The sequence below is a fragment of the Panthera pardus genome, unplaced genomic scaffold, assembly GCF_024362965.1.
Source record: "Panthera pardus isolate Hobbes unplaced genomic scaffold, ASM2436296v1 HiC_scaffold_1, whole genome shotgun sequence".
Classification (NCBI taxonomy): domain Eukaryota; kingdom Metazoa; phylum Chordata; class Mammalia; order Carnivora; family Felidae; genus Panthera; species Panthera pardus.
In genome coordinates, this window is record NW_026526654.1 from 20,967,331 (window position 1) to 20,993,050 (window position 25,720).

General features: G+C 39.2%; 2 protein-coding genes across 11 annotated transcripts in view; one reads left to right on the plus strand and one right to left on the minus strand.

Annotated features, from left to right (window-relative positions):
• The window catches only part of UBAC2 (UBA domain containing 2), a 191,847-nt gene that overhangs the window by 71,584 nt on the left and 94,543 nt on the right, over positions 1 to 25,720 (minus strand). The window lies entirely within an intron of this gene.
• GPR183 (G protein-coupled receptor 183) lies at positions 6,951 to 21,903 on the plus strand. Of its 4 annotated transcripts, XM_053892723.1 has the most exons (4): positions 6,951 to 7,072; positions 14,962 to 15,130; positions 19,419 to 19,456; positions 20,259 to 21,903. In XM_053892723.1, exon 4 carries the CDS (start codon positions 20,274 to 20,276, stop codon positions 21,360 to 21,362), a length of 1,089 nt encoding a protein of 362 aa, XP_053748698.1. In that variant the 5' UTR covers positions 6,951 to 7,072; positions 14,962 to 15,130; positions 19,419 to 19,456; positions 20,259 to 20,273; the 3' UTR covers positions 21,363 to 21,903. The 4 variants fall into 4 exon arrangements, with proteins under 4 accessions (XP_053748698.1, XP_019299553.1, XP_019299554.1 ...); XM_019444008.2 differs by lacking the exon at positions 14,962 to 15,130; XM_019444007.2 differs by lacking the exon at positions 19,419 to 19,456 and having other exon boundaries at positions 6,952 to 7,072.

Here is a 25,720-nt window from a genome sequence, read left to right on the forward strand (position 1 = left end):
TCCTTCCCCTTGGTTATGAAACTCAATTTGATACCTTCAACTTGACATACTCAAAAGTCACGAAGTGTCTTTCTAATTAAAGTCTTGTTTCTCTCCAGTCTATCTCTTAACACTGTTGACACACAAAACATAACACTGATCATGTCACACCCCTATTTAAACCCATCCTTCCACAGGCACCCCAGATCCAAAGAGGAAATGTGAATATTAGCATGAAATAGCAACGCCCTCCAATTCGTGCTTGTAAGTGTAGTTTCTTATTAGTATAATGTAGTGTAGTCTTTCTCTCCCTTCACCCAGTCTGGCTCCTCCCCACTATCTCAACCCCCAAAGATGCTCCCGGGGCACAGTAGGCTCTTTTGACTATTCACCGACACAAGTTATTCTTTCAACCTAAATGTCCTTTCTACTTTTCTGCTTAGGAAACACTTCTGGCACGTGACAGCCCAATTCTTTCCTGTAGCCACCACTCCAGCTCCTCTGGGCAGCCCGAAGCTCCCTCCTCTGACCTACAGGCTCCCTCAGTTTCACTGTTTCAGTCAATCAGTGAATCTCCTGTGCACTACATGAGGCAGCAGCCCAGCTACAGGAGCTCCATCTATGTCTATGAGTAAGAAGCAGTCTCTAACCTCCAGGAACTAGCTCCAGGATTGCACACTCACATTCCTGCAAGGGCTAGGCAGGGAACACGAATGAGGAGAGTGGTCTGGAAACACGCTCGCACCCATTCATCATTAGACGCTTGGCGTAATGACTCAATATAGCCTTTATTTTTCCTTTGTAGTTTTGTTGTTGTTGTTTTGTGTGTTTGGTGAGTGGCATGAGTACACCTTTACCATAAAAAAAAAAATGCAAGAAACGTTTTCATTTCCACTTTTGTGGAAACACAGAATGCTCTTGGCCTCTTGCACAAAATTTTCCCTTCTCTGATAGAGATCATTAAAAAAAAAAAAAATCACTCATTGTCCTCTCAATTCTGCTTCCAAAAACAGAGTGAAAGCAAACATACAGTACAAATCTGAAAGATGGCAGCAGCATCTATAGGCATCTACAAGAATACAGCAAATACTAGAAGAGGGAAAACCCTAACTAGTGAGCACCTAAGTGTCAGACACTGGATAAGGACTGGAGACACAGACGCAATCTTTCTCAGTCTTGCAAGAAGGACGATGGAGACAGGGCAGCCAATGTATGTAGGCAGAACAGTGGATCAGCTTCAAATGCCTCACTCATGGGGCGCCTGGGTGGCTCAGTTGGTTGAGCATCCGACTTCGGCTCAGGTCATGATCTCGCGGTCTGTGAGTTCAAGCCGTGCATTGGGCTCTGTGCTGATAGCTTGGAGCCTGGAGCCTGGAGCCTGCTTTAGATTCTGTGTCTCCCTCTCTCTCTGCCCCTCCCCCGCTCATGCTCTGTCTTTCTCCCTCTGTCAAAAATAAACATTAAAAAAAATATATGCCTCCTTCATCTGGCTGTCCTCCTAGACAGAGTACCTCCCATAGCAGGGAAGGAAATGCACCTTCCTGGATCCTCCAGCATGTGCCACAGTGCTTGGCATAGCATGGCAGCCTCATCTGATTGAGGGCCATAAAATAATCCTTACTCTTGAACAGCTGTATGATCATTTATTTCAAAATGGGATAGTAATTATGAGAAGAATAACCTAGTGGCTATAATTCTAGTCTTTTTTATTTACTTTTATTTGAAGTAGTATAATTAACATATGGTGTTGTAGCAGTTTCAGATGTACAATACAGTGATTCAACATTTCTATACATTACTCAGTGCTCATCATATGTACTCCCTTTTTTATCTAGGGTTAGAGTTAAGGTTAGAATTAAGGCATGTGCTTAGTATCCTGCAGTTCAGAGACCTCTCCAGGGGATCAGGGTTAGGGTGTTAGGGATAGGGGTTAGGGGTTAGGGTATGCCTAGTATTCTGCAGTTCAGGGATCTCTCCAGAGACTAAAACCCCAGACTTCTGCTGGGTTGAGAACAGACTAGGCATCCATCTACCCAGCTGATACTCTAGTACTCTTTAAACAGATATTTAATTAGTCCTTCTGCTTTTATGTCTACCTTCACACTCATTTACAGAAATACTACCAATTCTTAACTGTTTCAGTTCTTCTCCAGGATAACTAGGCTGGTTCTCAGTTTTTCTTATTGTGTGTTCTGGAAGCCACTTTCTCAGATCTAGGGTAGGGTTAGGGCTTTCTTTTTTTTCCCACATTCCTGCCAACACTTGTTATTTCTTGTCTTTTTGATTGTAGTCATTCTGACAGATTAAGATATCTCATTGTGGTTTTGATTTGCATGTCCCTGACAACTGAGCATCTTTTCATGTGTCTGTTGGCTATTCGTAGGTCTTCTTTGGCAAAATGTCTATTCAGGTTGTCTGTCCATTTTTAAATTGAATTATTTGTGGGGCTTTTTGGTGTTGTGTTATAGAAGTTCTTTACATATTTTGGATATTAACCCCTCATCACATAAATCATTTGCAGGATCTTCTCCCATTTGGTAGGTTGCCTTATTGTTTTATTGATGGTTTCCTTCACTGTGCAAAAGCTGTTTATTTTGGTGTAGTCCCAAAAGTTTATTTTTGCTTTTGTTTCCCTTCCCTGAGAAGACATATTTAGAAAAAAGTTTGTATGGCCCATGTGAAAGAGGTTACTGCTTATGTCTTCTAGGAGTTTTATACTTTCAGCCCTCACATTCAGGTCTAATCCATTTTGAGCTTATTTTTATGATCACATTTTAACTATACAGTGTTTTAAAAAGTCTATTAAATTGTCAGAAAGCACAATATTTTATTTAGCATTGCATCCTCCTAATACCTAATGTAAATCCTTACACATAATTGACTCTCAAGATTTGTCTGATTATAAAAAAACTGACAAAGCAATTTTAATGAACACAGACTTATTTTTTAATTTTCAATTTTTTTTTTTTTAATTTTTGAGAGAGAAAGTGTGTGCAAATGGGGGAGAGGGGCAGAGGGAGAAAGAGGGAGAGAATCTTAGGCAGGCTCCACATAGGGCTTGATCCCACAACCCTGGGATCATGACCTGAGCCGAAATCAAGAGTCTGACGCTCAACCAACTGAACCACCTACACGTCCCCATCACCAGGTTTAGAATGGTTTGTTAGGGAACGAAAACTATCTGATCTACTTTGTAACCATCACCTCTGCTGATCTCTCAACTCTGCACACTCAGCAGTCTTAAGAATTATTCAGCAAAGATGCAAAGTTTACTAATTCCACAAGAGAAAATAATTTTATTCTCCATGAAATTTCAAGCTTTGAAATGTAAAATAATAGAGGAAATAGCTTAAAATGTTGGCAATAGCTTTCTATAAACAAACTTCCTCTTTGTGACTGTAGTTGAATGAGACATACGTCCAAGAGCAAATCCAAGCAAATATGTAGTCGTCTTTCCTGAAAGAATATTCTGGTTGTTGTGTAGAAAATTCTTCTCTTCCTCATCCAGTAAATGTTAATTGACCTCCTTTCCTATTCCATGCCAGACCCTGAGCTACACATTCCCTCTCAGAATTAATCTCTGCAACAGAGACTTATTTAAACTGCCATTCTAAATAATACACAAAAACTGTTTTGTTCCAATTCAACTTACTTAACTCAAACAAAGTTGATTAAGTAGCTGTGTATTCTTTCTGTTAAAAAGTGCAAGTTAATCACTCCTGGGCATAAAATCCTCCAGTGAGTCCCCAGACAAGAGTAAAAGCCCAAGCCTTTACAAAGACCTACATGGCCCTGCATTCCAGATCTCAGACTTGGTCTTCTACTCCTACTTGTACTTGACCTCCCCACCACTCGCTGTCCCTGTCCCAGCCATGCTGGACAAGGTATGTCTCACTCCGGCACCAGCAGGCACTTGGTGCTCCAGGGTGCGTGCCTGTCCTGGCCACCTTCCCATAGACGTGGTGCCATTTACTCCCTCACACCCTTCCGGTCTTTACTCAAAGAGCTCCTTCTCAGAGAGGCCCTTCTTGGCTGCCTCATTCTAAAGTGCACCCCTTACCCCACCTCACAGACCCATCCCCACTCTGCATTCTCTATTTCCTTTCCCCACAGCACCTATAAGCTCCTAATCTGCTGTGTGACTTATTTATCCTCTATCTCCCCGACTGGAGGGAAACTCCACAGAGGCTGGGATTTCTGCCCGTTCTGCCCGTTTTGTTCATTGCTTTATCACCACTCTCTAAAACCATGCCTGGCAGACAGGAGTTGCTTAAAAAATATTTGCTGAATAAATGAGTTTCTCTTTAAAATGGCAAACTACCCAGAATTTGCCTTTTATTTAAAAAAGCATCTTGTTTTATTATTTTTAGTGGGATTAAAACAAACAGTTTCATATATACACTCAAAATATGGCCTGTGGGTCTCTTGGTAATAAGAAGAAAGCTCTATTTTGGTTGTACTTGAGAGATCTCACCACAGAACATATTCTTTGAGGTACTTAATTTATAGAAGTTCCAAAAAAGTGTAAAGGATGATGTTACAATAGACAATCCGAAGCCACGTTCTTATTTGAGGTTACATTTCAATGTAAACTAAGACAAAACTGATAGGAATTTTTAATGACCACAGTTCATGTCTTATATACCAATAAAAGAAGTTTAAAAATTCCTTAGAAGTTATTAATCACTGTATAGTTTTAAATGATGACTAAGTACTAGACCACATACACCCATAATACAAAAGCACACATTTCAGACCACGAATATACAGGTTGTTTTGTAGAAATTTCCGTTGCTATTTCTATACACACAGACTTCACAAAATATCATAATGTTATTAGTCACTGACCAGTTTTTCTCTTTTCCTTATTTTATGACACAACATATGTTCTGTATATTGTCAACAATAATTCAGTTTGACCCTTTCCAAACTGTGAATAGCTAACTTCTGGAAGCCCTATCTGACTTAAGCATATGAAGGTGAAGTAAAGAAAAGAGGAAAACAGGATATAATTCATTCATTCACTATTTCAACTGATGTCACTAATATTTATTATCTATTGTATACTCACAATTGTACTTAAAAGAAGAAAATAATAAAACACAGTTCAGGTCACGAATGTCCATCTTATCTCTTCTACAGAAAAGTACATTGACTGCACTTTTATAGTACAGCAAAAGAAATCCTGGTAACTTTCAATAACAATAAAAATAAGGTTTGTGGGCTCATGAAGTTAACGCACACTAAACCCTCACAGCATCTCACAGGACAATCAGCCTGCACCCTTTTCTTTATATATTCAAACACCCTAATACCAAATAGGGGTAGATCCAGTTCGCTAGAACATTTACTTTACCTAGTTGAGTTCTTCATCATATAACAATGCTTTACTTAATAAAAACTCTTTCAAAAATTAAAAACCAAAACACCGCACCAGGATGTTCTTTCAACAAATCGAGAAGCTTCTCAACACTGTCTTCTTCAAATATTCTTCAATCCAAGTTTTAAATAAATTCTAGAATATTTTATCATATTTATCACCAAATCATAAAATATCTATATTGCCCCCTCAGGATTTTTGCACTAGGAATTATCTTGGCGATCATTTACTTCAGTACCTTTATTTTACAGACAGTGAGGTGGAGGCACAAAGAATTGGGTAAGTTGTTGCTCTTCTGTTTGACAGTGTTCGACATCTCCAGCATTTTAGAGCTTAGAAGAACCTAGTAAGCTTCTAGATGGAATGATACCACTGAGGGGCTGAAGCCCCTTGGCCCTTCTGACAGATTCTGGAGTGGAAGATGTGAAGTCAGAGTTACAAATTCCTACCAAATGATTCAATTCTCCCTGTGTCATCCCTCAAGACAGTCAACCAGTTTATGTAGGCACCTAAATAAGAAAGAGCCTCTTCCATTTTTTTTTTTTTTTATGACCCTAACTTTTGGGAACTACCTTCATATTTTGACTTGAAAGCTGTCTCTAGTGGCTTCCTCTTACTGGCCTTCTTTCTATTCTCTGGAGTTGGGAAGACTGACATACACAACTAAATCCTTCTCTATGGGACAGTTTCCAGTGCATGAGGAAGATGATCACATCTTGGCCAAGCCTAAACATTCTCGGTGTATTCAATCATTTCTCCTAAGACCTGGGATCCAGACCCCTTACCAGCCCTATCACATGGTCATCTATGCCCTTCGTAAAATGCAGCAGGCAGAACTGACTGGGAATGGCCAGGTCAGTTCTGGGTAAGTGTAACTATCACCTCTCTCATTCTGACCACTACACTGCTATTCATTAGCCTACACAGAAGTTGCATTTGGATAGCTAATGCTGGTTTAAACTGAGCCACCTAGAACTGAAAGGTGAATAGCACAGGTCTCCATCCTCTGCAAAGGACTGGGCTATCAGCTGTAAGATGTCCCCCTTCAACTCTTCGCTTGTCATCCATGTGTCCATGCAGTCACCGATCCTGTCAGCTGGGCTCCTGCCTGAAAACATCCACCTGTCCCTGTACAATGCAAAAGAGCATCGTTCTCCCACTCACCACAGAAACCTTTGTTTCTTTCTCATTGAGATAGAGAATGAGTAAACTGCTCTCTGTATCAAGTTTCCAGGTAGACAAAACTGTCACAGTTGACGTTTTTTTCTTTAAAGCATTAAAAACTCATACTTTTACACAGAATCTAGATACAAAATCATCAGTAATTATCTTCTTTTTTTTTTCTGGTTAAGGTTTATTGCTTTAGTCTTCCTTTCAAAGAATTTTTTTAAATACTGATTTAAATCTTTATTTAAAAAACTTATAAAGTTCCACAGATATTGGCAATGCATAAATTCCTAGGGGTTTTTGGATAACTGGTAAAAAAAAAAAAATCACTAACAGAAAAATTTCACTTCCCATTTAAAAAAAAAAAGTGCACACGCATATATGAGGGTAACTAATCATTGCTATGCTCAGTCACAGCGTGACAAAAAAAGCCACCACCATAAAAGGATGTCTGCATAATCTCTCAAGCAACATGCCAAAGTAACCTACTTCAGTTGGGCAAACACGGACTGCTACCGCACAGAGGTCCCAACAAGTCACCGAGAGGTGAGTACTAGATATTTCATTTCTTTTAAATATTTTGTAAAACTTTAAAAGCCTAATTAAGGTATAAAGTAAAGAAAACAATCTATTCAATGACAACTATAAATATTTCTAACAAAAATCGTATCAATATAGTTTAGTCTCCGCTGACTGGCAGTTCTAATTAGCTAATGCCGAAGTAGGTGAGAACAAGGGACCATGACAGAAATCTGTGCCAAAATACGGGGCTTACTTTGTACTTCTGTGTGAACTCACAGTTACAGAAAACAGCATCAAGTGTAAGTCAGCAAATAATGCCAATATTTCAGGGTACTTTAGTATGAAGGGAAAGGAACAAAATTATTTTAAAATGGAGTATTCCTACACTTAAATGCATGCGTATAGAAGTTATTTAGCACAATTTGAAACAAAAAAAGTTGTCACATTCTACTATTTGACCATGTCTATATACCTAAAGGTCTTTTCTATACACTATTACTTCTATACTTTCTAATATTTTTCCAGACAGAGTGCCAATACTAGTATTCATTAGGCAAAGGGTATAAATGTTTCTAAAGCTTTATATATAAACTGGTAGTCTTTGGTTTACAAAAATATTTTACCAATTTGCTGCCCACCCCCCTCCCCACCAACCAGTGACAGTTTGGGCTTCACCGCTTCTTAGCCAACACGAGTATTTTAATTCTAAATATAAACAATTAATTTGATAAGTGTAAATTGAATCTGTTGCTTGCTTTATATTTATTTGATGATCACTAAAGCTAAACAGGTCTATTTTTTCTAGAATTTCCATGTGTCTAAAAAAATGTCACAAAACAATGAAGTACATGTAATGATTTGCAACATTTATGTCCAGGGTGGGAATGGAAGTAACAGAAATTCTTGGCAAAATGTAAGCTATGAGGAGAGTTCCTCTAAAGGAAGGCATGTCTGGGAGCTCTAGGGGGTATCAGTCCAAGTACAATACAGGGCATTGGTTCAGGGCATGGGCTCTGGAATCAGGTTTAGACCTGGGTTCGATTATTCCTAAACTGTGTGGCCTCGCGGGAGTAATAATACTGCCAAAACCTTGTCACATTGGCTGTCATAGGTAAGCGCCAGAAAACTGTCTGCTATCATTCTCTCCTCCCTCTACCCATTAAACTACCAAAGGATGAATCCAATAAGTTTCCTTGCCCTATCATTTTGTGAGAATTATTTTTCTTACACTTATTTGCAGATCTTCACAGAATATTTTACATAAAGACTGAGTCTATGGAGGGTAAACATCTATCTGTGCTTGCTGTCTGGATCCGCTTGCTTCTGCTACTACTTCAGCTTATGCTTTCTCCCGAGGACTCAATCATACTTTGGAGGCATAACGCTACAAAGAACACACTGCTGCACAAAGCCTGCTCACTCACTGGCTCACCTTTCATGAGGTGGGGGCGGGCGTAGGGGTGGGGGTGGGAATGCCTCTTATAAATTACTTTAACTGGCTTCCAAGAACTTATTAGTAACATGACCAATCATTTACTAGAATAAACACTACCTCAGATCACTATATGACTTTCCTTCACTTAAGAAATCCACAGACATTTACTAGGTATCTACTGTAGGATCGTTCTGAAACACTCTATGGGGTAAAATGTTGTAGGGGAGAAAGCCATCATCCTTAAGAAGAGTGCATTTTAAAAAAAGAGCTTCCCACCCAGCAGAGGAGTTTACAAGTAATGCCTCCCTCCCTGCCACGGGTAAGGGCCTACTGCAGGGTTCAAGGCCACAGAGCATGGAGTGTGCTAACGGTGTGCAAGTCCTTCCAGCCCATGTAGTTCCTGAGCTTTCCAAGAAATCTGTAAAGCCCAGGGCTTCAATATCAGATGAGATAATGCATGTGAAAACCATCTGAAAACTGTAGAGTTAACAAAGATCCTTGTGGTGTCTTGAAAGCTCAAAGAGAAGAATAAAAAATATTTTGTTAACAGTCTACAAACACCTAAAAAGTAGCGTAAATATAAATTAATAGCATCAAAGCTATCCTAGGTAGTCACTATTTTCTTTCAGTCTAAATTGTTTTATGCAAATATTGTTAAAAATGGTAAAATCTAAATTCATTTGTAAAAACTTTTACTTACTTTAAAATATAAGTAAATTAATGAGTGCCTTTATTTAAATCAACATATTTCCCTCCTCCTCTCCCTCCTTCCAGCTCCCCAGTTCTCCTCTTCTCTCCAGTTCAGACAGGATGAGTTGGTACATGTTAAACTTTTGAGATGTTTTCCTATTTTTAACCTGTTTTCTACCAGTAACATCAGATCGATTTGGTAACAGGAGCCAGGGATAAAACACTTTGCACGAAATACGATTTTAGGAGCCAAACTGCCAGGATTGAATCCTGACATTTAACAGCTATGTCTTTAAGACAAGTCATGAAAGTGCTCTGTGTCTTAGTTTCACCACTGGACATGGGTTTGTGAAAGTTCTATGATGATTCAGTGAGTGAATATACGTAGAGTGCCCAGAACAGTGCCTGGAGGAGAGTCTGCGCTTAATGATACTGGTTCCTACTACTAATCAAGAACTCTGATAAAGAGCCTTTGCCTAAGGATCTAGAAAGCTGGGACTCTGTCATTCTCTAGTGGGTGTTTATTGTGCCTCAGTCATGGGTCAGCTGGAGATAAACAAAATTAACACAGTTCCCACGCACAGGACTCCACAGGCTAGTGGGAAACAGAAAAATAACAATACAGGTGCTAGTAGAGAACACAGTGCCCTCACGAGGACACTGCACGCTGTCTTTCTGGAGGGTGCTCCAACAGAGCAGGACAGGATAAGATCAGGGAAGCTTCCAGGCACAGCGGACTCTGAACTAAGTCTTGAAGGAAAGTAAGAGCTGAAGATACAGGACAAAGAAGAGGAGGCGTCCGAAAGAAGGAAAAGCGCCAGAAAGGCACAGAGCTGTGACAGAACACAGAACGTCAAAAAACTGCACATAATTTAGGAAAGCTGGAGCCAGGGCATCACAGGGAGAAGATGGCCAGAGAGCCAGCTGAAGAGTAAGGCAGAACCCAGCCACAGGGAGTCAGAGAGCTTCCCATCAGCCCAGGGTTCAACATGCGTCATTTGAAAGGCACTGTGAAAGGTGTGGCAGGAGCTCCAGAGAGATGGGAGAGAGGCCTGAAGGCAGGCAGTGGGAGTGAGAGTAGTATACAGACAGGCAGATGGACCGACAAACACATGGTGTAGAGGCAAGGCCGAGTGTGGGAGACAGTCAGGAGGCTGCAGGCACAGGAACCGCTGACTTGATAGGAGTTAGCAAGTGAGGGACGGCATGGAGTCCCAGACACCTTTGTGACTCCTGACTTGGTACCTATACTGATGGAGGACCCTGAGCAAATGATCTAATCTCTCTGAAATTCTGCTTATCCACAAAATAAGGATATTTAATGTTTCTGACTAATTTCCATGAGATGAGTCAAAAAACAAAACCTGAAACTCCCTTGAACTTTAAGGAGAAAAGGCACATAGAGATAACACAGACTGAGATCTTTACTACAAAGAATATTTTTATGGGGCGCCTGGGTGGCTCAGTCGGTTAAGTGTCCGACTTCAGCTCAGGTCATGATCTCGTATTTCGTGAGTTCGAGCCCTGCATCGGGCTCTGTGCTGACAGCTCGGAGCCTGGAGCCTGCTTTGGATTCTGTGTCTCTCTCTTTCTCTGCCCCTCCCCTGCTTGCACTCTGTCTCTATCTCTCAAAAATAAGTAAACATTAAAAAAAAAAAATTTTTTTAAAGAATCTTTTTATATTATCCAGTTATTGTACTTATAGGTCAAATCATGCCACATGGAAACACAGTATTTGTCTTCCTCACTGAAATGTGTATTATAGCGGGATTGTTTTCTTACAGTTCCTAAACATTATGTGATGTAACTCCTGTCCTTAGTATTACCACCTCCTTTGTCTTCATGTTGGTTAACTTTCACATCAACCTACTCAGTTTGTTAAAGCTGCCAAAAGCCACACAAAGAAAATCAGTGAAAGTGGAAAGAAAAATAGCTGGAATATATGAAACCCTAAATGGGCAAGTAGGTGTTTAATCAAGTAATTCAAATGTCAGGCCCCTTTCACCTTTGCATCAATGCCAATGCATGTGTTTATGGAAGGCAACGTGGTCTTCCTCAGTCAGTGCCTATCAGGTCAGGATGCTGCAGAGGCACTAAAAGTAAACTACAAACTGGCGAACACGTTTTTTTGTTTTTTGTTTTTTCTGTCTTCAAGAGGTTCTCAGGGCACCTGGGTGGCTCAGTAGGTTCAGTGTCTGACTCCTGATTTCGGCTCATATCATGACACTAGGGTGGTGGGATCAAGTGCCGCAAGCCCCAGACTCAGCTTGGGGCCTGCTTAGGATCTCTCTCCCTTCCTCCCTCCCTCCCTCCCTCCCACTCTCTCTGCCCCTGACCCCTGCTCACACACTCCCCCTCTCTCTAAAATTTAAAAAAAAAAAAAAAAAAGCAAAGAAGTAGTTCTCTGTGCACTGTCCTGTAAGTGACCCTCTGCAGACCTACTGAGAGGTGGTCAGAAGCAGCCTGTGCCATGGGGTCAGCAGGAGGGTCACACTTCCACAAACCCAGAGGCAGGGTAGGGAGGTCCCCTCAGACAGGCCAACTGCAGACAACCACAGACAACTGCACTCTGAACATAAACACTCTGGCAGGTGTGAGATTCTATCCTGAGAAAGTTCAGGCAGCTGTCAGTGTCCCACCTTCCTGGACAACGTTCCCTATATCCTTCCAAAAATGAATCCTGACCATAGACATAGTGAGCCATCAACTTAGGACTCAAAGCTGGCTGGGGAAAAAAAATCAGCTGACAGTGTAGAAAGACTTATTTCACTAAGTGAACGGGGGCGCATACTGACTGTGAAACAAACAGCCGAGTGGCAGCTTACTGGAACACACAACCTGACTTTGCCAATGGAGTGAAGAGAGGCTGTGCCAGTGCTGGTCACAACCCGGCTGTGCCTCAGGTTTCTTTCCCACAATTAAGGAATTAATGTTTCCCACCTGCCCCCTTTATGGGCAAATGGCCCACACAACTGCCCAGGTGATGGTTGTTTAGCCAACTAAAAAGAAGGTGGGCAAAAAATCACTGGTTGAATGGTAGGCCATGACATGTGCGACACTAGACTGAACTTACAAGTCCCTGTGTGAGTCAGAGCAAGAAGGTTTTTTTCAAGTAACTGACAAATACTCATAAAACCAGGTAACCAGGGGAAGAAGCAACGATTCCTTTCTTCCGTGGAGTAGGTTTCCTCTCAAGGGCACCGACCAGCTTCTGCCTGCTATCGTGATACATCTGTGCTCGCCTAGTTCCTCAGCACACCGAATTCTTGCTCTTCTACTGAACCCAAGCTTTCGCCCGCCCCCTCCTTTCTCAATGATTTCATTTTTTCCCACTCCAGAAACTTTCCCTCAACCTTACCTCTCCTCAACAACACAGCCAAAGGACAGTGTCTCCAGAGAGATCAGAGAAAGAATCAGATCAATCAATACTCCTCATTTAATAATATGCAAATACTATTCATATCTCTAAGTCCACATTTTTGCGGCTCTTATTTTTTTTTAATTTTTTAATGTTTATGTATTCTTGAGACAGAGACAGAGCATGAACAGGGGAGGGGCAGAGAGAGAGGGAGACACAGAATCTGAAACAGGCTCCAAGCTCTGAGCTGTCAGCACAGAGCCCGATGTGGGGCTTGAACCTACAAACTGTGAGATCGTGACCTGAGCCGAAGTCGGACGCTCAACCAACTGAGCCACCCAGGCGCCCCTTCGGCTCTTATTTTTGAAAGTGCGCTCCTAGAACTTCCTTTTTGGTGCATGCCACCATGGGCACTTTGAGTCAGATCGTCTTGAAGTGTAAACATGGCCTTCAGTAGACTTGGCCTTATAGAGAAGCCACCTCTTACAGCTTATCATTTCACATGACTTGAACCATTCAACCCATTGCTAAGGCCTAACTTTAAACAAAATTACTAAAAGTTTAACTCCTTTTCATTTAAGGCTGTTGATGCTTATTAAGTGAATAATATTAGGGGTAAAGGTGACATTTCAGAATCTTAAAGCAAAAACTAAAAGCCAATATTCTAGTTCACACTAAATCTACAAGTACAGTGAAGGTTTTATTTTGTTTCTGCCACAAATAAAATCTAAGAAAATAATTATCCAAGCAAGTAAATTGGGACCGCAGATCTGTGAACAATCACAAATGCCTCCAAGTCGGTAGCCAGGGCAAATATTTCCAGAGAACAAATTACATTAGCGCTCAATTTTCTTAAATACTAATAGATGAGTTTTTTTGGGGGGGAGCCTTTTATTTTCCTCCTTTCTGTGGCTAGAAAGAACTTGTCAGTTCATGTCAACACGTCCGGTTATGCAAAAATGAGATGATAATGTCTTAAGATATGTTAGCTACTCTAGCAGCAATGAAATCAACTCTAGAGAAACACACACAGACCCACTTCCGAAAATATAAGTAAAAATACGGTGGAGGATATTTTGCTACGGAAGAGCTTGCTGTTTTGCATATGCTAGAATGGCAGTAGATTATCATTACTGCATTACAGAGACAAAACTGGGATAGACCCCTTTGCTCAGTGACATAATTGGTAAGAGAACTGGCGCAGATGGCTGCCAGGGTGGCTGCAGCCAGCTGTCAGGAGGTAAGGGGGTTCCTCAGGTGGAATCTGAATGCGGCCCCCACGCTCCATGCAGCCCAGTTACTAACTGTGCCCACAGGGCAAAGGCTTCAGTCCTCATTCATGTTCCTCAGGGTGTGGGGCACTAAGGACAGTTTAGTGGCCACACACACCTTGTCATTAGAAAGCATTATAAGGGAATTAGAATTCTTATAGATAAAAGTATTCTAAGGAAAAAAAGATGAAGAACAAACACTTCGTGTTTTTCTCTAGGCAGTGAAATGATAAGTCATAGTACCTCCAAGTACAACTCAGTATATTTATCCTAATAACATGACAGAGCTGTCATCTAAAGATTATAAAAATGTAAAATACTTAAGGGGTGCCTGGCTGGCTCAGTCAGTAGAGCATGCAACTCTTGATCTCAGGGTCATGAGTTCAGGCCCCATGTTGGGCATAGAGCTAACTTTAAAAAAAAAAAAAAAAGGATGAACTTATTTTAAAAACTGTAAAATACTTAAAATGTATTAAAAAATAAACAGATAAAGGAAGAAAAGGAAGAAGGGAGGGTGAGAGGAAGTTAGTTATACCTGAAAAAATGATTAAAAGAACAACTGGCCATCCAAAGGTTGGTAAGGAACACAGTAATCCAAAGAGCAAGCAGAACCCTAGTATGTGTGAGTAGGAGTCCTTTAAACAACAGTGAGACAATGCTCCCTCACTCAGATAACAGCACATTCCCAACATCATACATTCATCCTTCCGTTTCAGGCCCTCCCATATTGAAAGATATCATCTCGGTAATTTCAGGACCTAGCATATGAAGGCACTGAAAACAATTTTTGCTGAATAAAAGAATGGAGTAAGTCAAGGTTCAAGAAAGTAATCTTGAGTCCTCAATGATTAAAGGAGGATATAAAATAATATCTCAGGGATGATGATAATAAACTGGGATTGATTCAGGTAAGAATGGGATAACAGTCAAGTACATGAAAGAATATTTCTCTTAATTTGGAAAAGATAAAAATGACTAAAACTATAGCATGAATAGCCCAGGATAGATATAATCAAGAACTAAGGTAACATACTAGTGCCATTAACAGAATCAGCCTTCGAGAGGGTACTGAAACATCACCAGATTTCAAGACAGCCTAGATTCATCTTTACCAAAGACCATTTCTGAGCCATCCCATTTACTTGTCTGCACTGTGCAGGTGTCTTTCTCTGACTGACTCAGGACAAGGGTGGGCAGTAAGCGGTCCCTCAAGAGTCTTCCCATCAGGGATCTACACTGTCCTAGAAGTGGGGACCCCACTGTCCTTAGGAAGGATCGTTGCCTGGCTCTGCAGCGGAGGGGACACCTTGTTCCCAGGCTATTTACAGGTAAAGATGCTTCTTAAAGCTTAGACCACTTCAAAACCACAAACTCTCAGTTCTTCAAGGGCAATATGAACCAGCTGCCCTTGCCAAGAATTGGACAGGGTAGGAGACCTGAAGCCAGATCACCAGAGAGAAGGATCTAGCATGACCTTTTAAGCTCTATGGCACTTGCTTTCCTCATATGGCAAGTAGGGAGTGGACAGCAGTACTTAGCCCACAAGGGTCAATACAAGTGTTCTTCCAGATAGGACTTAAAGGTAGGCACCTAATAAAAATTAATGCATCAATCTGAGTAAAGGGCACTAAAGGGCTAGCTTTGAAATGTATGTCAGATGACAAGATTTTTGAAAGAACTGAATTAAAAAAATGTTTTTCCTCACATGAAGTTATTTGCCTATTTACTCATTTCATAGTCAATTCATGTTCAGTATTAAAAATTTAAATTCATGTTTAATATTAAAAATTTAAGCATATATTCAGGCACCTGGGTGGCTCAGCTGGTTGAGCAACCAACTCTTAATTTCTACTCAGGTCATGATCTCATGGTTCATGAGGTTGAGCCCCACATTGGGCTCTGTGCTGACAGTGCAGAGCCTGTTTGAGATTCTCTCTTTCTCTCTGCCCCTCTCCTGCTCTGTCTCAAAATAAATAAATAAATATTTTTTAAAAAGAACAAAAGTTTAAGAGTTTATGGATGAAATTCAAAAGTTACTTATACAAAATTATGTCCTGGCATACATATCCATGCAGATGTGTGTACATGTATGTATACATAATTGCTTTTCCTCCAAAGTGGCATGTTGTATAATCTGCTTTCCTTACTGAACATTATTCCCTGTCAAGAAACAGGCATCCACAATGTCATTTCCACTCTATGGCTATACCATAAAATATTTAGCCAATGTCCTGATGATGGACATTTGATTTGCTTGCAAATGTGCATCTTTATAATTAACACTGTGTTAAATATTCTTGAGCATCAGATGTTCTGAAACCCCTGCCATTTCTGGCTCTACCAAGTGCCATACTTCAGTAAAGAAGCTGGACACACATTTACAACATGGCAAGCAATGGGACATTCTTCTCTGAGTCTTATGTTAATGTGACTTTCCTAATCTCTACAATGGCATTTATTCATATGGAGAATTTCTATCCTAATATTTGTTTTAGAAGCATTTCCCAAACCTGTTGAGAAATATTCCTCAAAATAAAGCATACACATTGAGGTTTTCAGAAAAAAAAAATTCACAGAAAGTACAAAAATATAAGAAGTTCTTGCTATCTGTTCCCAAGTCGCAAGCTCTGCCTGAAATTTTCACCTCTCCATGTCTAGTCTCAGTTCTTGAAAAGTTACTTCTCACAAGAAGCCTTTCTCAACTCACTGGATAAGGTTTTTCTACTTTCATTCCACAATTGCAATTCCCATGATTTCCCTTTCAAGAATCACTCTATTTTTTTTTTCTGCACAAAACAGAAATTCCATATTTATTAGGTGTTTGTTTTGTTTTCTATTTTATTAATTTCTGTAATCATGTTTATTATTAGTTTCTTCTACTTTCTTTGGGCAAACAATTTTCTTCTAGCTTCCTGAACTGTATATTTATCTATTTTCAATTAAATAAATTCAATTAAAAAATAAATGCATTCACAAGCATATAGAGATGTTGAATCACTATGCTGTACACCTGAAACTAATGTAGCATTATGTTAATTATACTCAAATAAAAATTATTTCAAAATAAAAAATCTGCAAATAAAATAAATGCATTCAAGGCTCTACATCTATCTTAGATTAACACTTCAGCTGCATCCCATTGTTTGGCATATAGTATTTTAGTCATTTTGTTCTAACTGCTTCAAAATCCTATAGTGATTTCTTAACCCACGAGTTCCTTAGAAACATATTTTTTTTAGATTCTAAATGTATCCTTTATCTCTGTATTGTTCATTTCTAATTTAGTTGCACTGTAGTCACTGGAATGTCAGCTGCTAGGTAACATATTTTCTAAAAGCTCTGAGGTCCTGTGATGACCTAGTACACAAACTTGCAAAAAATGTTCATGTACCTTCAGCACAAATTCTGTGAAGTCTCACTGGGTAAATCTTTTAAGTCTTTAATCTTTATCTGACATATTCTAATGAAGATGTGTTAAAATCTCCAATTTCTCCTTTAAATTTTGCTGTTACATGCACAGTTCAAAATTGTTTTTATATTCTGGGTGAACTCCTCTTTTTATCTTCTGTAGTGACCCTGTTCATCCCTATTAATATTGAATTTGCCTTCAATTCTGTTTTTTTCTGATGTTAGTATTGCTAACTCTAGCTTTCTACTGGTTGGGATTTGCCTGATACATGTTTTCCCATATCTTTATTTTCAACTTTTCTGAGGCACTTTTTTGAGCCCTCTCTCTTCTAAACAGCATACAGCTGGATTTTTTTTTTTTTTAATCCAAACCAATAGTCTCTTTTAATAGGTGAGTTCAATCTATTTATATTTCTTTCTCATAGTCTCTTTTCCTATATTTTCTTGATTAACAGAAAGTACTACTTCCAGTTTTGTTCCCTTTTACTTTAGGTTGTATTTCCATATTTTAACAATTAACCTATGAACACTGTATGTAACACACACCTATAACATTAGAGCAATGCTCTGAAAACCCCCACTCTCTGTTGCTATCACTGTTTAAGACTGTTAGAAGTAAGTTAGCAGAGATGCAGTTCATTTAATACAGCGGTCAGAGTAGTAGTTGGTGTTTTGATATGGCTAGGGAGAGAGTTGTTTTCTTTTAACATAAACCATCGTCACTAGATATATAGACATTTTCCCTAATTTTGGTGACTTTCAGATGAGATTTGTGCACACAGTCCTATCAGAGTATCATTTTTCTTCTAAAGATAACATCACAGAATTTACTACTCTGCTCTTCCTAAGTTTTATCAAAGCTCAGCCTCCTATAAGGAGTTTTATTATTGTTTTCTACTTTTCAACGTAGGAGTTTAAATTTCGTCTTAACATTATTTATAACAAGAAAAGAATTGGAAATAACCCAACTATGCATCAAGGAAATAGCTAAGCAAATTATGCACTAACACACTGGAATACTGCAGAAATATCTATAAAATGTCTACGTAAGATCTACACATGACAAATAGATGACACTGATCCATGAACACGTGAGGTGAATAAAGCAGAGCACAAGACACCACAACGTGTAATGCTTACAAGCACGCAAAACGTAGGAACGCACACTGCATGCACCAGTGGCATACTTGTGGAACGATCTAGTTCAGAATTAATCTTAACATTTCCCCTGAAATGGCTTCAGTTTTTTCTTTCTTTTTCGTCGTTTTTGTCGTGGTTGTCGTGGTCATCATCTTCTTCTTTTTTAAAAGAAAACCTAACTTTCAGTTCCTAACAAGGCCTTAGCCTGTTTCTCATACTTTTTAGGTTAACACAAATCAGATCACTGTGGTAAGTTCGTATTTCACTAAATAAATGTGTGACTGATTTCATTTCCTGGCAGTGATATGCATTTAGAAAAAAAAAAAAATCCAACTGAAGTTCAATTTAAAAGCAAAGTTTTGCTCCCATCTGAAATGTGGGGTGCCACACATGATTTTGTTCTTAACCAGACAATAATTCTGAAAAAAGGCGGGGCAGGAGGGAATTTCTGCCTAAAAAGTTAGCATGTTCCCTCTTGTCACAAAAATACACTTGCTCTATTTAGATGGTTCTTATTTCCTTTGCCAGGGCTTTGCCAAAATCACCAAATTGTAAGTAAAAACATAAATTTTATTCTCTGTTCTTGTTACTATATATGTAAACATATTACATTTCATAGATTTTGTTTTTCTTTTGGAGGGGTGCTTCTTTTATTTTAAAGAAAAAAATTTAAAAAAATTTTTAATGTTTATTTTTGAGAGGGAGAGACAGAGTGCGAGTGGGGGAGGGGTAGTGAGAGACGGAGACAGAATCTGAAGCAGGCTCCAGGTTCTGAGCTGTCAGCACAGAACCTGATGTGGGCCTTGAACTCACAGTGAGATCAAGACCTAAGCTGAAATCAGATGCTTAACCAACTGAGCCACCCAGGTGCCCGTGGAGGTATGCTTCTTAATAATCCCCTTTATCTAGTTCACCTATTCCCTCCCACTCATTTCTCCTCTGGTAACTACCAGCTTATTCTCTGTATTTATGGATCTGTTCCTGCTTTTTTTTTTTTGGTTTGTTTTGCTTTTTAGCTCCATGTATAAGAGAAATCATCTGGTATTTGTCTTTCTCTGTCTTACTTAGCATAATACCCTCTAGATCCATCCACGTTGTTGCAAATGGTAAGACCTCCTTTCTATGGCTGAGTAATATTCGTGTGTGTGTGTGTGTGTGTGTGTGTGTGTGTGTGTGTGTATGTGTGTGTGTGTGGTATCTACTGACCTACCAATGGACACTTGGGTTGCTTCCATATCCTGGCTATTACAAATAATGCTAAAATGGTACATATTAACTCTTTGAATATGTGTTTTTGTTTTGTTTAAATACCCGGTAGTGAAATTAGTAAATCATGTGGTATTTCCATTTTTGATTTTTTAAGGAAGCTCCATACTGCTTTCCACAGTGGCTGAACCAATTTACATTCCCACCAACAATGCAAGAGGGTTCCCTATTCTCTGCATCCAGAGCAACACTTGTTATTTCTTGTCTTTTTGATATTAGCCATCTGACAGGTGTGAGGTGATACCTCACTGTGGTTTTGATTTGCATTTCCCTGATGATTAGGGATGTTGAACATCTTTTCATGCGTCTGCCGGCCATTTGTAGGTCTTCTTTAGAAAAATGCCTATTCAGGTACTCTGCTCATTTTTAATCAAGATTATTTTTGTTTTGAGTCATAAAAGTTCCTCATATATTTTGGATACGAACCCCTCACTGGATATATCATTTGCAAATATCTCCTCCAGTTTACTAGGTTACCTTTTTAAGGTTTTGTTGATGGTTTCTTTACTGTGTAAAATATCACAGATTTTAAAAAATTCTATAAATTTTCACAAATTTTAAGTTTGATCTATAAAAGGCAGTTTATATTACTTTTAGTTAAATGCACTTCTAATTAAAAGTACTCTCCCTGGTTCTCTCTAGAGACTTTGAACACCAATGATGGATACAAAAATGGACAACAATTTTACTACAGCCTCTGCAGCAACTCAGGAAAGTGACTGTGACCTCTATTCACACCACAACACAGCCAGGATACTAATGCCTCTGCATTACAGCATTGTCTTCATAATCGGGCTTGTGGGAAATGTGCTAGCCTTGGTTGTTATTGTTCAAAACAGGAAAAAAATCAACTCTACCACCCTATATTCAACAAATCTGGTGATTTCTGACATACTTTTTACCACTGCTTTGCCTACACGGATAGCCTACTATGCACTGGGCTTTGACTGGAGAATGGGTGAGGCCTTGTGTAGGATAACTGCTCTTGTGTTTTACATCAACACATACGCAGGTGTGAACTTCATGACCTGCTTGAGCATTGACCGGTTCTTTGCTGTGGTGCACCCTCTGCGATACAACAAGATGAAAAGAATTGAACATGCAAAAGGCATTTGCATATTTGTCTGGATTGTAGTATTCGCTCAAACACTCCCACTACTCATAAAACCTATGTCAAAGCAGGAGGAAGAAAGGACTACATGCATGGAGTATCCGAACTTTGAAGAAACAAAATCTCTTCCCTGGATTCTGCTGGGTGCGTGTTTCATAGGATACGTGCTCCCTCTCCTAGTCATTCTCATCTGCTATTCTCAAATCTGTTGCAAACTCTTTAAAACTGCCAAACAAAACCCACTGACTGAGAAATCTGGTGTAAACAAAAAGGCTCTCAACACAATTATTTTTATAATTGTTGTGTTTGTTCTCTGTTTCACACCTTACCATGTTGCAATTATTCAACACATGATTAAGAAGCTTCAGTCTCCTGATTTACTGGAATGTAGCCAAAAACATTCGTTCCAGATTTCTCTGCACTTTACGGTATGTCTGATGAACTTCAATTGCTGCATGGACCCTTTCATATATTTCTTTGCATGTAAAGGGTACAAGAGAAAGGTTATGAAGATGTTGAAGCGTCAGGTCAGTGTATCAATTTCCAGTGCCGTGAAGTCAGCCCCTGAAGAAAACTCACGTGAAATGACAGAAACTCAAACAATGATATATTCCAAGTCTTTAAATGGAAAGTAAAAACGAATTAAATCTTGAGTTTATAGCAAAGAGACCGCATGATGAACTTTGGTGGACTTTTCTTATAAAGCAAAACGATTGTTCAACTTCCAATTAGGATTCTTGTAAATTCCTTTCATGGGGCATGAGCTCCCACCTCCAAATTGGAAGTAAACTGGTATATATTATTTTTTGTACTCAAGAAAACAACATAAAGCAAAGTTCTAATGTGTAAATAAAATACTATACCAAAAGGGAGGTTATTTTAATATCTCTCAGTATAAAAAGCTTTTTATGTTAATGAAAAATTTAAACATCAGTATTTCCTACCAATAATTTGGCAAAAGAAAAAAAGACTGTAGGATTGTATATTGCCAGTGTAAAAATGTCAATATTGTAACATGTTTCTTTTTGTTAACATATTTCTTTGACCCATACTTCTTTCAATCTTAGACTTTAATCTCCTTGATAACATCAGCATTTTCTTTTCTTTTGTTCTGAGTCATAAAATTTTGTTTCAAAGAACTCTTTTGGAATAAAGAGCAGGATGCTACAAAATTAAGAGTGTGTCTTTCAATGCTTACTTAAGGAGAGAATAGAACTAGCAGTGGATCGATTCGGATGGCAACATTATGATGGTGACTGAGGCAGATGAGAGCACTGAGCTCTCTTCCCAAGCAGCCAGTAGCTAAGGGTCCACAGCTCAGGAATATGACAAGGATTTTATGTGGAGGTACACACTGAGAGGAGTGTCGTCCACTTGCTGAATTCTGGTTGGGAATAAAAAAATTTGCAAATATGCTTGGTTTTTCTTGGGTTTAGGGGATCATTCCTCTTTTATTCATAGGTTGGTAGTTCCCTCCTCTGCATTTCAATGGTCTGGGTTACCAGAAAGGGTAAGGATGAGCAGCAGGAGGTATAGCTACTGCTTGCCTAAATAAGATAGGGGGAAATGCAAAATTATAAACTTGAAGAGCTCCCAGGACTCTTTACAACATTATACATTTGCTCACATAAACACCTGAGCATGAGTAGCATGACCTTTTGCAAGTGCAGTCACCCTGTCTGCCGGTTCAAATTTGTTTTACTGAATCCTCAAGTTGCCCCAATGCAGCATTTATGTTAGTAATGATACCAATTTTGATAATGGAACATACAGAAATTAAGTGCTACATCATAAGTCATGCTTAAAATTTTTATTAGGCTTTATATCCTGGAAACCTTTTCTTTTGAATTTTTTTTAAAAATTTTTTTTTAACATTTATTTATTTTTGAGACAGAGAGAGACAGAGCATGAACGGGGAAGGGTCAGAGAGAGGGAGACACAGAATCTGAAACAGGCTCCAGGCTCTGAGCTGTCAGCACAGAGCCCGACGCGGGGCTCAAACTCATGGACCGTGAGATCATGACCTGAGCCGAAGTCGGCCGCTTAACCGACTGAGCCACCCAGGAGCCCCTTGAATTCTTATCTTACTCATTTTCAACTTTGATCCAGTAAGAAAATTTATCTCTATGGTTACACCATTTACTGAGTACTTTCGGATTTGTATTATGTGAATTTCACAAAGAACTGCTGACCTTGAAGCCTCTGACTAAACGGAGGCACTGATCTTTGTAACAGCTGATGGAGACAGGTGAGACAACATGGATGGAAGTCAGGATGTGAGGGCCTTTTCCTCACTCCACACATAAACCTCCAAACGTGAAGTGTAAGAAAGAGCAGAAAACTACAAGTATGTAAGGTGGCACTTCCACAGTCATTTGCATTGGATCCCAAAACAATTATGAAAGCAACTGAAGGAAAACCTGAAACAAAGCCTCCTTAACTTCAGAGCGTCTGTATGGTGCACAAATTCTGTGACAACATTTGAGCAGAGACCAGCTTATGTATGAGCCGACGGGCGGCTTTGCAGCAGATGAGAAAGTCCTCTCTGTGCTGAGGATCTTAAGATCCTTCAAACAAGGAAGTAAACATCTATGTCACTCAGCCAAGAAATACCACACTCTTTTATCTGTTTAGTTTTCTGCTTCCTGCCTCAAATATACCGCAAATCCATATAAATGATTTTCCCCAATCAGTAGTCATATTGCCAAAAAGGTAAACTTTAAACCTATCTCCAACTAATCTTAAAAAAAAAAAAAAAAAAAAAAAAAAAAAAAGCTGGTACTCAGGCAAATTCAACTATTCACTCTCCTCCAAAAGGCCCTTATTGCCTATTTCATTCATGAAGCCATAGTTTACCCATGGCCTCTGGGCACCCTTTCACTGTCTTGTATTATTAGTTGGCTTTACATTTATTTCCCTCATGGAGTAGGTAAACTTGGAGAACAGGGACAGTGTTGTATAATTTTTGTATTCTGCTACAGAACAAAGGAGTGGCCTTATATACAACACATTGTTTGAAAATCACAAACCTGTAAGTATTTTCTGTATGAATCAGGTGATGTTATTAACAACTTTAAATTATCATCTCGAACTAGAAAAACTCATCTAGGAAAGCTGACAGTTTTACAGCAGCTAATCATATTTATCTCTCCATAATTTTTTTTCCTAAAAGGATATTTGGTTAGTTTAAAATAAAAAACCTCAAAGCTATTTAGTTTGAATCAGTATAAATGCATTAACTCTTCAATGACAGTATAGAATAGTAAATGTTAGATGTTAGAAACAATATTGGTTATACGTCACAAGCTCAATAATTTACAAAACAGTCCATACTTTATGTCTTCCTTTTCATATTCCTATGAAACAGGATGAGCACATAGTATCACTCAGACTTTATAAAGAAACCCAAGTTCAGAAAAGGCACCTGGTAAATGAGAGGCAACATTGGAAATGTAACCCTAAGTCTATATCCTAGCCACAAAGTAGACAGAACTGCATCACACAGACCCTGAAAAAGTATTAGAAGGCTTAACTGTTTTATTATATGCCAGGAGATCATCTAATTCCTAAATAGGACAAAAAGTCAGCAGTAGGTAGATTATAAACTTGTTTGGGCTGTGAGTTCCATGAAGACAAGGATACCATCTGTTATGTGCACAGCACCTGGAATAGAGCCTGGCTCACAAAAAATTCTCAAATATCCATCTAACTGAATAGCACCTATTTTGTACTATTACCAACAAAATTCTAAAGCTCTACTGAAATATCTGTGAAGTTCTTAATTTTCAATGAAAAGACATGCCTTACATGCTTAATTACATGTACTAAAGTATATATACTAGAGCATATGTGTAATTGAAGACAGTGATCCTCTAAGACTCTGAATTTAAATTAGGCATATTAAAAATAGAGCTGATTACTCAACAAGCCAATTTAAATCTAGATACAGAATACATTCTGTTTGGAAATAATTTTATATTTCAAGAGGCAAGGGCAGTGACTCCTACCAGTAAAAAGTACCAGTATCAGTAAAAAGTACCAGACAATTTTAAAAGGGGAAGCACTGATCTTAAATTGGTTTTTAAAATGGTCTATTTTGATCACTCTTTAGCCCATTGTAATTTGTTATTCTTTGCAAAGTTAAAAACATTTGCCTATTGACCATTCAGGGCAGAATGAAAAATTGAAAAGCTGATCTGGTGACAACACGGCCCATTCTTTCGAATCCAGGGAGGGCTAAAAGCACTCGTGAGAACTCCTGCCAGTGCAGGTCTGTTTAGATCAAACTCTGAGAAAATGGTCATTTAAAAGATAATCCCTAAATTTTTTAAAATAAAAGCTCCATTAGCTAAAAAGGACATTTATTGAGTCCTTCTTCATGCCACGTTTCCAAGCATTTGACAGGCATTATTTATTTCACTTACTTCTCATTGCCCTAAGAGATGGGGACAATTATTATCTCCATTTTGGTGATGAGGGACATCAAGTGCCAGGTCACATGGAGAGGTGGAGTCAGGAATGAAATCCACAGCATCCAACCCCCATGCCTGGAGGTTGACTCTGAGTGCAAGCATGTCCCCGCTTACAGAAGCAGGTCCATTAAGAGATGGCTCTCCCCCCCACCGCCTTGTGTGCCTTCCTGTGGCTCCGGCATCCTCCACCAGAACATCAGGGCTTCCATGCACCCTCTTTCCTGCAGGGCTTCCAATTTCTCTGCAAACTCAAGCTTCATTCTCTTAGACACCCACTCCCGATGGCCCTCCTGTCATCTGTGGGATCTAGCCAGTGACTGCTGCTTGAGTGTCCCTCTATGCATGTTCCTTTGCCCATCTCTTCTGGGATGAAAAGATGCTGGCATCTCACACCTAAATTTACTACAGCGTCTTTCCCCCAGCCCCTCAACTACAGTTAGAAACTAGCCTTCCTTTCAGATGCTATACTGGAAGCCAGCAGAGTAGTAACAACAACAAATGCTTGCTAACAGTTACATGGC

Coding starts and splice junctions, on each gene's coding strand:
- GPR183 (XM_053892723.1), top strand. CDS start 20,274: ATGATGGATACAAAAATGGACAACAATTTTACTACAGCCTCTGCAGCA.